Here is a 12,572-nt window from a genome sequence, read left to right as displayed (position 1 = left end):
GTGAGGGGCAGGCAGGATACCTTGGCCCAAGCTCTGGGAAAACCCCTTCCATGACTTGGATGATGACAAGATAACTTGGAGAGGAGTCTTCTTCACCAGAGTGTCACACCCTGGCCACCCCATCACCTGGCTGCAAGGAGTCCGTCTTTCCAGAAGTGTAGAATCCAAAGGCAGACGAGGTCCCTGACCTGTGACGGACAGCCCGGGGCCTGTGGTTAGAGTGCAGGTCAGCCTGGATGGCTGCCTATGGGGCAGCAGCTGAGCCGTCCTCACACCACCCACGAGGGGCTGGGGACACGGCAGACAGGCCACCGTGTCCTCCTGATTAAAATGTGCTTTGGGAAATGATGTGGTCTAAACAGTGGCCCCGCAGGAGCAGGGGAATCTCAGCAGTGTCTCTCTCTCTACTGAAATCCCATCCCTGGCCTGCAGCTCCTTAGCCCCCAGCAGTGGACTCCCCTTGCTGGAGGTCACAGGTGCAGATGGGGTGCCCACAGATGCAAAGTGGTCATTCTCCTGGCAGGGGAACTCCTGTGTTGGGGCTCTGTGTTGTGCCTCTGCCCTGTCCTAGGTTCAGGTGCTTTTGCCGGTGCTGAGATGGGGGAGCTGGACTGGCCTGGCCTGTGAGCCGGGTGGGCAGTGGAAACTGAGCAGTGGGGTTGGGAAGGCAGCGTCTCCTCCTGGCGGCCTCCCCGGCTCTGGCCTCCACAGAACCCGCCCCCCTTCGCCTCTCTCACTTGCTTGTTTTGGTTCATTTGCTCCGTAGAAATCGCCGCCCAGTGTCAGCCACCCTCCCAAGATCAAGGTGAAGAGCTCACCCCTGATCGAGAAGCTCCAGGTAGGTGCAGGTTGCACGGCCTGCTGCTGGCTTTCTTCCAGCTCCTCCTGTCATCCAAAAGCTTTGGATCCAAAAGTCTTTGTCCTTATTGTCACCTGGATAGTTGGCCCCTGGAACCAGTTAATGACCAAATTGCCCTAAAGGAGGAGACTCACAGCCTTCACCCAGGGCAAAGGTCTGTCAAGGACCATGCCAGGCATGGAGTGGCCAGGCAAGGGGGTGCCTTGAGAGTTTTATGGGAAAGTATGTTTTAGCCTCAAGAAACACCCCAGGAAGACGGAGCCCTCCGCTTGCCACTTCAGCCCTCCTCAGGCTGCAACAGAGCTGCTATGCACTGCAGCGGCCAGGCCAGAATCCTCGTGCCTCTCCACCGATCACCTGTGTGCCCAGAACACTTGCGAACTGCACCCACGGCTGGGCTGGCCCATGAGGTATCCAGGAAGCAGACGACTCTGCCCAGAGCTCAGAACCGCATTGGGGAGACAAGATTTTCACCCTGATACAGTAAAAGACACGGGAGAGAAACCAGAATCTCTGTGTGTTGTGGTCAGCTCCTGATGGCCCAGTCGGAGCTTCCAACCTTCCTTGGGGGCCTGAACACCCTTGTTACCGGGGACTGTCCTAAACTCTAGGAGGCTCGGGGATCCCAGGTACCCTCCAGGGATCTCAGAAGGCCTCAGAACACCAGCGTCCCTCCTGGCAGTCAGCTGAGGGGGTCACCAGGATCCTGCCCCCTGCACCCCCCACACTCTGGTCCAAGGGCGAGAGGTCAGCCCCCGAGTTCTGTGCCCCACGGTACTGCTCGTTCCCCTTTCCAGTCACTAACACGGCAAGTTCATAATGAGGGCTGGACAGGGTTCACTGTTGAGCCCTGTTGAGAATATGTCAGCGAGAGTGTGGAGACTCAGCCAAAGCCCAGGGCCTGTCGGGAGCAGGCGTGGGGAGGAACGGGCAGCGCCTCGTCAGTTAGGGTTTCCACTCAGGTCTTCCAGGATCAGTTAGAAACTCTGATTTTTCTGCACTAGAATGTCCTCTGTTCAAAGTTCAACTTTATCGTTGTCGTTGGTTAGTAAGAGCCACTTAACCTGCAAGCCACAGGGGGGACTTTCCTGTGAGAGAGCGGAGGAGGGGGAGCCCTCCTTTAACAGCCAGGCCAAGCCGCTGTGCCCCGAAGTCCTGAGCTGGCACCCGCACTGATTCCATCGGCATCCATGGGCCAAGTCCCCACCTGGGTACTGATTATGTGCTGCTTTTTTTTTTTTTTTTTTTTTTTTTGGGACCGGGGATTGAACTCAGGGGTACTCCACCACGGAGCCACATCCCCAGCCCCATTTTGTATTTTATTTAGAGTTGGGGTCTCACTGAGTTGCTTAGTGCCTCACTGATTTTGAGGCTGGCTTTGAACTCACAGTCCTCCTTCCTCAGCCTCCCAAGCCACTGGGATTACAGGCATGCGCCACCATGCAGGGCTGTGCTGCTTATTGACACGGCTTGGGCTCTTGGTGTTGTTTCTTCACTTCAATACTTTATCAATTTAACTATTCCCACGATTCGTTCTTGCCTTCAACATTCTTTCTTACATCACAACAACACCACTGCTCTCCGAAAGGTGTTCAGCTTTGCATTTTGAAAGTCCTAAGTGCACAGGGGGTTCTGCAGGGCAGTCAGCAGGGTGTGCCTGTGGGGTACGAGCCAGGAGCTAGAGGACCCAGCAAACAGGGTCCCTATAAAGACTGGAGCTGAGCCTAAAAGGCGTGGAGAGATGATGAACCCGAGTCTCAGAAAGACTACTGAGCTTGCGGAAGGTCACACAGCTGCTGTGAAGTGGAGTCCAGTATTTGCAGTCAGTTATGGAGAACGTGTGGACTTCCGGCTGCTCCGGCCTGTCCCTGCTCTGCGAGGTCTCACTGCTGCCTGGAGGACACACAGCACGATGACCTGGAGAAGAGAGGACACTCCTCCGCTGGAGCCTCCTGCTCTGCTCCTCCTGGGGAGTGGGGGGACTGGGGTCTACCACCCTCCCTTACTGACTCAGACCCCCTTGGGCTTCAGATACCTGTGGGTCACCCTCCCTGTAGTGGTCCTTGGCAGGCTTTGGTCCAGACGCACCTGCATCATGATGCCGGAGCGAGGCATGCGCCCGTATGTTCTGCCCCTCCCACCAGAGAGGCTGCGGTGGCCCCCACGCTGGCCGTCCACTGGCTCGGCTCTGGGAGCAGGTTCCTTGCTCTTGTCCCCAGTGTGCCCAGTGAGAACAGATCTGACGTGCCCGACTGCGGCGGAGGTGGCTCTGCGTGTGCCCAGGGGGCCTTCCCCGCGTAGTCGCTGCTGCTAGTGGCCTGGCTGAGTCGGGACCAACCTGCTGTGAGGTCCTGGGACCTGTGGGCACTGCTGGCAGCTGCTGTTTTGGCTACCAGTGGGTGCGGTCCAGCCCCTTAGCTGGGGCTGCGAAGGTGCTGTCTGAGTGTTCTGGAAGACAGTGTGGCAAGCCCAGGTGCAGGAGAGGGCAGGCCATGCGCCAGGAGCGGCCCTGCAGGGGCTCAGCGTTGGCCGGGAAGTGACAGGAGAAGTGGGAGTCCCACCAGTTCCGAGCCCAAGTGGACGCTCTGCTCCTCCCCCACCCCACTTGAAACCCCTCACCTTTTCTCAACAGGCCAATTTAGCCTTCGACCCAGCGGCTCTGCTGCCCGGGGCCTCGCCCAAGAGTCCGGGACTCAAGGCCATGGTGTCGCCGTTTCACAGCCCCCCCTCCACCCCCAGCAGCCCTGGTGTGTGGCCTCGGCCTGGCGAGGCGGAGCAGGTGCCTGTCAGCTTCGACCAGCCTCCGGAAGGTAGTCATCTGCCCTGTTACAACAAGGTAAACTTCGGTTCCCAGGTGCTCCGCCTGCCCGGTGTCCCCTCCCTGCTGTTGTCCTGGAGAGGAGGACCAACCCCCTCCTTTGCTAGTGATTCCTGAACTAAGACCGCCCTTCCTCCAGCCACCCCTCTCCTGTCCTCTCCTGGTCCTTGTCCCTGTGGCCTAACTGGCAGTCTGGGGATGGAATGTGCTCTGCTGTCTGGAGAGAGCGGTGGGAATTCAGAGTGGACCCAGCTGCACATAAAGGTAATGCCAGAAGCTGGAAACAGCAGTGAAGAGCCCACTGTCACTCACACAGAGGGTGTCAGGGTCCCTAGGACTTCAGGACACCCATTCTGACTGGTGAGGGGGCAGGCCTGAGCCCTGCTTGGGAGCAGAGTGGACGTCCCCCATCACAGGGCGCATGGAGGGCTCTGTCCTCCCGCAGGACATCCGGGAGGGAGCAGCAGGGAGGCAGGGCTGCTTCGGGGTCACCGCACCCAGGGGCTTCCAACAGCAGCAAGGGAGCAGGCCCAGGGAAGTCCCCCCGAAACAAGAACTGATTCCAAGCCTCTGAGAAAGAATGGGATTGACAAATACCAAAATGTGAATCATGGGAAACAAGTTTTACAAAAAATTTAGTGTTAAAGGAGACATCACTTCAGCCAAGTAGGGATCCAATTGGAACATTTCAGGCCAAGCCTGGAGGCCAGATGAAGCCTGATCCTGAGCCCCATGTGCTTTTGACACAGGATCATTTCCGGCAGCTCAGTGGAGCTGCTGAGGTAGGGCTGCTGGCGGCGGGGGCCTGACTCCCAGGAAGCGGAGGATGGCTGCTCAGCTTTGCCAGAATGAGCCAGCTTTGAGGGACGGGGCAGACCCGGCAGGGCAAGAGGAAGCTCCTCGCAGCTGTCCAGCTCAGCAGGGCCAGGCCATCTCCAGACCTCAGCCCTCTTCTCTGGTGGCTCTCCTTTGTCTATCATTTTCAAAATGTTGAAGCGTGACTCTTACAAAATAGAGCTAGATGGTATTCGATCCGTCGACGTAGGAAGAAACCAGGAAATGATGAGGTTCACTCAGAGAGCATTTGAAGGACTTTTTAAAAACTTTCCAGTAAAACTGCTAAGTTACACACCAAACTGGTCAGCGCCTCACAGTGGCGTCCAGTCACCGTGCTTCGCTTGACAGACAGCACCTGCAGCCTTGGGCCACAAAGGCCCCACAGCTTCCCCTAGGAAGCTGAGCGGGCCAGGTGAGTTCATGGAAGGATGAGCATCCTCCTCTGGGCCTTTGTCACAGGTTTTGGATGATTTTTCTTTATCCCTTTCTCCAGGTGCGGACAAGGGGCTCCATAAAAAGGCGCCCTCCCTCCAGGCGGTTCCGAAGGTCTCAGTCGGACTGCGGGGAGCTGGGAGATCTCAGGGCCCCGGAGGCATCTCAGGAGAATGGCACCAGGGAAGAGAACGGAGATGAAGTGTTCACAGCCTCGAGCAAGGCCCCAGGGGCGCCCCCGGCCAGCGAGGGGGCAGAGGGCGAGGGATCCAGGAGAGGCCCTGGACCGGCAGAGACGTCCAGCAGGACAGAGAACCAGGAGGAGGCCAGCACCCCAGGGGAGGCCAAGCAAGGCGAGAAGGCCGGGCAGAATTCCAAAACCGCCAGCCAGGGCCCAGCACAGGAGGCCCCAGAACCTCCAGGAACAGCAAGCCCAGAGAGAGAGGCTGGAGGAGGGGGCCCAGGGCAGGAGGAAACAGCTGGCGAGGAGAGGGCGGCGTCCACAGAGGAGGAGGTGCAGAGGGCCGAAAACCAAGAGGACAGGCCTGGACGCAAGAGCCAAGATGCCGAGGAGCCAGAGCAGGGTGCTGTCGGGGACCAGGCCCCACAACGTCCTCCTGAAGACCTGAAGGGTAGCAATGTCCCTGCGCAGGAGAAAGGCCCGGGAGAGCAAGAGGAGGGGGCAGCTCTGGAGCCAGGCTCCGGCCCTGGCACTCGCCAGGAGACCAGCAGCGAGATGCCCACGGTAGGTGGCCGGGCTCGTTCACCCAGGGCCAGAGAGTGCCCGTCACATGCCCTCGTGCTGTCAGTCCCGGGATAAATCAGCTCAGTATGCAGAACAAAGGCGCCTGGCTCCTGCCTCGTGCAGGCTGTATTGGGACGGGCAGCGACGGTGGACAGGCAGGTATGGGAAGTGAGTCTCCTCCGCCTGGAGGTGAGCCGAGCGTGTGTGGAGGGAGCCGCCCTGGCACCATCGGAAGCAGGCCCACCAGAGCCCAGCAAGGGTCGCTGAGGCAGGGCCCTGGGCTCACCGCTGTCGGGGGTCCAGAGGTGAAAACGGGGTGCTCCTCCCAAAAAGGGAAAAGTGAAAAAGAAACTCAGTCTAGCAAGTCTGCCGGGGCTCCTCAGCAGGTCACAGGGAGAATGCGGAAGCGGGCGGGACACTCCCAGGGAAGCCCAAAGCACCAGGGACCAAGGAAGGTAGGGGGCGGACAGGGGCAGGAGCAGAGGACCCTTGCAGTGAAGGCGGCATGTGAGTGGGCAGTTAGCAAGGGAGACCCTCTGTGCCATCTGCTCGCTCTCAGGCACCGGGCTCCTGCTGCTCGAGCAGGAGAGGGCGCCGTCCCCACCCTCCCACCGGGGCCAGCACTTCTGGACCTTCCACCGTCCTCTGGCTGTTCCCCTCCCCGACTCCCAGGAAGCCCATCTGGCACTCACCTGTCTATGCTTTAGGGACAGAACCAGCCCTAAAAACTTGGGAAATTCCCCCGCAAAAGCTCACTGTGCCGAGGGTGTAGCGCCTGCCTCCTGCGTCCAAGCCCCTGTGTCCAAGCCCCTGAGTTCAATGCCCAGCGCCACAAAGACGAAGGAAAAGAAAAGTTTGGCAGGACCCCCGCCAGTTCTTGGCATCCCAGCAGCTGGGCACCCCATGTCCCCCACTGCGGGCTGTGCGTCCTGGGCCCACTCATCCACCACCACATCCTCGTAGGAAGCCTCCCCCGATTCTGCTCCCACCTTATGTCAGGCTTTCTGTTCCTGTACAGCACCAGGGGTGGGTGCTGGGTGCGGGGTGCGGGGTTAGTTTGGGTCATCTAGTCTTGGCTGAAACCACTCGCCTCTTTACTCATGGTGTCCCACAAACGTGGTGGCTTAAAACATTAGAAGATGCTTCCTCACCGTTCTGGGGGCAGGGCGCCAATATTAAGATGCCTGCAGGCCACTCCCTCTGGAGGGCCTCGGGCTAGCTTCCCTCCCCTGTGTGGGACCTGCACCTGGGGAGCGGCCTGCCTGCTCCAGCCCTGGGGTCGACAGCCCTGCTGGCCGGCTCGTCCTGCAGCTTCTTTCGCATGGCCTTGGGTGGCACCTGTGGGGTTCAGGTCTTCCTCTCCTCGCCCTTGTTAGGCACCAGTCATTGGGCGTAGGGTCTGCCCTAAACCCAGAGTGATCTCACCATGAAAGCCTTAATCATATCTGCAAAGATCCCATTTCCAAAGAAGGCTGCTCTGCAGGTCCCAGGGGCAGGCCTGGCTGTGCCGCTCCCCACCCCTCCCCTCGGTGCGCTCTGGCTGCACTGATGACCGACAGTGTTCCTCAGACACAGGTGCACTCATTCCCACCTGTGAGCTCCCTTCCACGGCTCATCTGGAACACTCCACCTCCCGCCCTTGCATGGCCACTACCACCCGCCAGCTCCAGCTTAGCCGGCCCCTCCTCGCTTAAACCTGTCTGGATCTCAATCTCAGAGCGTCCACCCCGCCCTCAGTCACTCTGTCCCACTGTGTCATCGCGGTGCGTATCACAATATGAGATTCTCATGTTTATTCTATTTATTATGATTCTTTTCTACTCTTTTCCCCAGGGCATCCCTGGTACTTTCTCCAAAACTTGGAATGTAAAAGGTTCCTAAAAAATATTTGTTGAGTGAATGAGTGAACTTTAAAAGAGGCGAGAAAATTGCTCAGGCAGAGCGATGATCCCTCAGGACAGCACTGCGGTGGAAGGGAAGCCGGTGGCTTTTAGAGCTCCCCAGGAGCCCTCTGCTCCATCATGCACACTAGAGGGGGCAGAGGCGGGACTAAGACCCCGAAGGTTCAGGTTCAGGGTTTCAGACGTCCGTGAAGCAAAGATGCTTCAGATTTCCTTAGGCCTTTCATTCGAAGGAATGAGATTTATAATGAACAATCTAGATTTATAACCTCTGGAGCTCGGAGAGTCCACCATGCCTCCAAATGGCAAGTAACTGCCCAGTCTTGGTCCTTCTCGAGTCCAAGCAGTCCCCATGGTGCCCACATCTGAGTATGCTCAGGTAGAGGCACCTGCCTCGCCAAGAGGCCTTCCCAGCTCACTGACAGCAGCTTCCCCCCCTGAAGTGCTGAAAAGGTACCTCGGATTCAGAGCTAGCGGGGCAGGGGCTCGCCTCAGGGAGGTCTCAGGAAGGAGGCTTCTTGCAGCCTCCAGGAGCCTGGGCAGGCTCCAGGGTCTCTCTGAAGCCTTGGCACATGCCTGACAAAGGAATGCTAGCAAAGGCCAGGCCAGGGGAAGAGTGGCCCCAGCACCCACCCAGGGGGCTGTCCCAGACAGCAGCTCCACTGACCACCAGGCTTCTCCTTTCCTTGTCCATCACTGAGATGCAAAACCTCAACGCCAATTCACCCAGTCGCCTGGGTTTACAGAGACAAAAACCAAGGCTTCACGAGGGCCCAGGAGTTGCCCAAGGTCACTGACTTCAATCAGTGTTGGCAGATTGGGACCTGCTGTGGTCATCAGCTCAAACTACCTGCAGAGCGCCTCTGCCCCCACACAACTCTAATCCATGAGGGGCGTCGCCTCCCACCTTCTCTCAACCCTTTCCACCTGGTCAAGGGCAGAATCAAAGGGCCCAGGCCCTAGTGCAGAGGCATCCACCCGTGAGGGTGTGGGGGAGGCCCTTGGAGCTGCCCCCAGCTCCTGCTGCCCTGGGTCCTCCCTGGATATGGCAGAGGCAGCACAGCCCACTAAGTGGTGCCTCCTGCAGCTACTCTAATCCTTGTCTTGCACCTTGATTGGCAGAAATAAATCGGTCAGATAAACTGGTTCTGATTGCATGAATGCAATCAGCATTTAACAGGCACCAGTCATCCATACAGCCGTGGGGAGACGGGACGCAAAATGGAAAAGACAGGAAAGGCCTGCCAGTAGAGTCAAGGGGACGCTGCCCTCCCAGGGTGCTCTGCGGAGCCCCCGGATGGAGCGCTTTGTTCTTCAAGAGAAAGCAGGGCAGGTTCACAAGAGACCAGAGGCCGAGATGTGAGAGGGCTCCGAAGGGCCAGCTCCCTCTTGGGTCACCCCTCACGGGCATTTGATATCTCCTGCCAGAAGAAGGAGCCTTCCTGGGATTGCAGCCTGGGCTGCTGGGCCACTGGGAGAGTGCCGGAGGAAAGAGGTGCTGGGAGGAGCGTCCCCTGCCACGGAGCTGAGCGTGGGCCTCCATGCCCACTGCCTCCGTGCTGGGTGGGAAGCCCAGCTTTGCCACAGACAGGCCTCGCCAGAGGACAAGCCAGAGGCTGGACAGGCTGGCATGGGCCACTTCCTCTCCCAGCTCCAGGCAGCGCTCCGTGCTCTGCACTTCTGCCTGGAACCCTTCCTCCTCCGCTGAGAGACACTGCCCCCAAGCGCCCGCCTGCCTTTGGAGCTCTCTGGGCAGGTCCCTGGCTGCTCTTCCTCAGCCTCCCAGACACTGGGGCAGGTCGTGGGGACTCCACTGATGGCCCTGTCCCTTCAGTTCTCGGGCACATGCCCTGCATTCCCACTCCGCCCTCCTCAGCCACGGCCCTTCCCGGGGCCCTTCTGCTCTCCCTCCCAACACTGCCACAGACTGGCCTGTCCTTCTCCCTCTGTGGTGGCCACAACTCCCACCAGAGCTCTTGGTCTCCAGACCAAACACGAGCTCCAAATTCATCTTCCTAAAAATACCACCTCTGTTGTCCACCCTCCTGCCCCAGACCTTGTTACTGCTGTTGGGGAAATTGAATCCACTGCTCTCCACCTACTGAGCTGTGCTGGAGTCCTTGCCCTTTTGTCTTCCCACTGCCTCACGGTGGGACCCAGGGCTGCAGCCAGCCAGCCTCTGCGCCCACCATCCCCCACCAGGCAGCTCGCCTCTCCCCTGCTTTGCTGTCCTTCGGCGGCGGCGGCGAAGCTTCCACCACCACTGCAGCGGCTGCAGACCTCCTGGGCCCAGCCCTGGCCGCTGCACATCTCTGTCCTCCCTCCTGGGCCTTCCTGATTGTCCCCAGGACAAGCACCCTCGCTCCTGCTGCGTCTCCTTGGGCACATTCATTAAAGTCTCCATTTCTCAGCTAAGAGTTGATGCAGACGAGGCCTGGGTCCCAGTCCAGCTGCTGGCCCGGAGGAGTGAACAGGGAAATTTTTGAATGAACAGCAAATGAATCGCTGCTTGGTTGTCCTACTTGGTGTTTGCAGGGCTGGGCTTCAAACTCAGGGCCTTACACAGGGCAGGCAAGCGCTCTACCTCTGAGCTGCACCCTCGGCCCAGCGATCTTTTCTTTTCAGTTCTCTGTGATCTTTTTCCATGTGTATGTTGTCATAGAACTTTGAGCGATATTTCAGGAAAAGGAAATTGAATGGGAACCACCTCTTAGTGGAGGACTCAAGCTCTGGCCCCTGGATTTACTTACTAGCTGTGTGACCCAGGGGAATCCACTTCCCCTCTCTCTGCCCCGTTGTCTTGCCTACACACAGAGTTGGTGGGAGTGCCCAGGTCATTGCTTTTGTGAGGACTGAAGGAGTGGGTGCCTGTAAGGATGATGTAGTCGCCCTGCTCCCACTCTCAATTTTGCATGGGGCATCCCCAGGGAGGCCTGCCGAGTGTCCAGACTGCCACTGGCTTCCAACTCATCCTTTCCCCCCTCATTACAGGATGACAGCCCCTTCCAGGATACTAAAATGTGAAGAAGAGCTCGGGTCCCCAGGGCAAAGCTGCTAGGGACAGCTCTTTGGAAGTGACAGCAACAATGGTAGCAGCAGTGAATGAAGCCATCACAGAAGCAGAAGGCACTGTGTCTGGAGCCGGCAGGGGACACAGGGTCCACTGCTTCCTGGCCCCCATGCTGACCGTTCCCTGGCAGGTGGAGAGTGACTCCAAGGGCAGCAGGCCTATCAGCTTGAGTCTGTGTCATCTGATGGACTCAGTCGGTGCTTAAAGCAATTGACCCCATGTGGTGACAGCCCCCAGCAGCCCATGGGGCCCTGGACACCACCCTTTTCCCCTTTCCTTGCAGCCCGAGCTGGTCAGATGCCACCTGTGTAAAGTTACAGACTTTTCACTGTTCTAAGATTTTCATGGTTCTCAAATGTCAGTAAAAATTAATTTTAGGTGGACGGAAACAAAAGAAAATCGTCCAGCTGAAAATAGAATTACTGTAAGTCATAGAAAGCCTTAAATCATGTCAAGGCCCTAGAGGCGGCTCTTCAGCTTGCTGCAAGTGTGAGCTGGCCAGCCAATTTTGGAAACATTGGATCCAAAGAGATAATCATTGAAACCTTAAAAAAAAAAAAAATTAAAAAAAGCTTGCCGTTCTGAGCTCAGGAGCTTTCCTGTCCCTGATTCTCTAGCTGAGACTCCAGCAGGTGCTGGCTCCGTGCACTGCCTGCCGCCACCAGGAGGGGGCCAGAGGGCCTCCCACAGACAGGCAGGTGGCCGGAGAAGAGCCATGGGGGCCGATTCCTCCCTTTGAGGCTGTTGGTGACCCTCAAGTGCCCACTGGATGTCTGCAGGAGGAGCCTCGAGTGCCAGGATCACGTCCCCTGTGGAAACAGCCTTCCTGGCTTCCCTGGTCGGAGCCTTTCCTGAACCTCTGCCCACGCTTCTCCCGGACTCATGCAGTTGGGCCTGTCCGCTGGTGGCGCTCGCTCCAGCCCTGTTGGAGAGAGCGTGAGGGCGCCAGGGCCTGGACACCGCTTTTGACCTGTGCCCCTGCCTCTCACGCCTGCTGGCCTTGCTCCGGCCTGTTGGCTAGAGCCTCAGCTGCTGGCGTGTCAGCAGGAGCCCCTGTTCTGGAGGCCTGCTGGGCACTCGGCCCTGACGTCACAGACCGTGCCAGACAGCAAGGCCCGATGTCACCAGCAGTACCTCAGTTTCCTCATCCAATTTAGAGTTCTTCTAAATCCAGCATAGTGTTAATATTTGGGATATATCTATTTTTTTCAAATTGTTTTTAAATAGTTTGTAACTTGTAACAAATTTGGAACCTGGCTGAGCCTCCTACTGTCATTGCTACAATAAACTCTGGATTTTAACAGAACTGGGGAGGTCCATGTGTCCGTTACTTTGAGGTCTCCATGCTGTCCATCCGTCTCTGTCACCTGTGGCTGGGGTCTGCTCACACGTGGCGAGTTCCTGGGGGATGTGCACATGATCGTGCATGTGTGACCAGCGGCCTTGTCCTCTGGCAGAGATAGGTGTGGAAGGCATTGTACTTCTCAAGGGTCTAAACCTGGTGGCAGATGAGAAAGGAACAGGGAAACGGGGGGCAGGCGGGTGAGGCTCTAGAGCGGGCCTGACGGCGGAGCCCCTTCCAACCCTGGCCCTTGCCAGCCACAGCATTTGGTCCACGTGGGAAAGCAGTGCCCCCTTCCCAGGGCACACTGACTGTCGAGGGTCCTCTGGGCAGGGCACCCCCAGGGGCAGGGTGCCCCTTTCTGGTGCTGCCACAGAAGTGTCTTCTCTACCTCCCAGAGCCCCCATGACCAGGCCTTGCCCCTGCCTGGCTGACGTAGGGATTTCCGACTGGGGATCACAGAAGCCCATCAGTGTCCAGGTGACACAAAGTCAGAACCAGGCCAGGAAGACCTTTTCGGTTCCCTTAGAGGCTAAAAAAGGAAAACTGAATCTTCCACAGCAGGAAG

General features: G+C 58.1%; 1 protein-coding gene across 4 annotated transcripts in view; it reads left to right on the top strand.

Annotated features, from left to right (window-relative positions):
• RCSD1 (RCSD domain containing 1) overlaps positions 1 to 11,968 on the top strand; it is a 50,253-nt gene extending 38,285 nt beyond the window's left edge. For all 4 annotated transcript variants that reach the window (XM_079106585.1, XM_079106586.1, XM_079106584.1 and 1 more), the window contains 4 exons: positions 767 to 838; positions 3,492 to 3,695; positions 5,008 to 5,691; positions 10,584 to 11,968. In XM_079106585.1, the coding sequence (XP_078962711.1) occupies positions 767 to 838; positions 3,492 to 3,695; positions 5,008 to 5,691; positions 10,584 to 10,616 (993 nt within the window). In that variant the 3' untranslated portion in view covers positions 10,617 to 11,968. The remainder of the gene's footprint in view (positions 1 to 766; positions 839 to 3,491; positions 3,696 to 5,007; positions 5,692 to 10,583) is intronic.
• Positions 11,969 to 12,572: the final 604 nt, after the last annotated feature.

The sequence above is a fragment of the Sciurus vulgaris genome (assembly GCF_902686455.1).
Source record: "Sciurus vulgaris genome assembly, chromosome: 12".
NCBI lineage: Eukaryota > Metazoa > Chordata > Mammalia > Rodentia > Sciuridae > Sciurus > Sciurus vulgaris.
The sequence above is the reverse complement of the archived record's forward strand: the minus strand, read 5'-3'. Positions and strand labels throughout refer to the sequence as shown.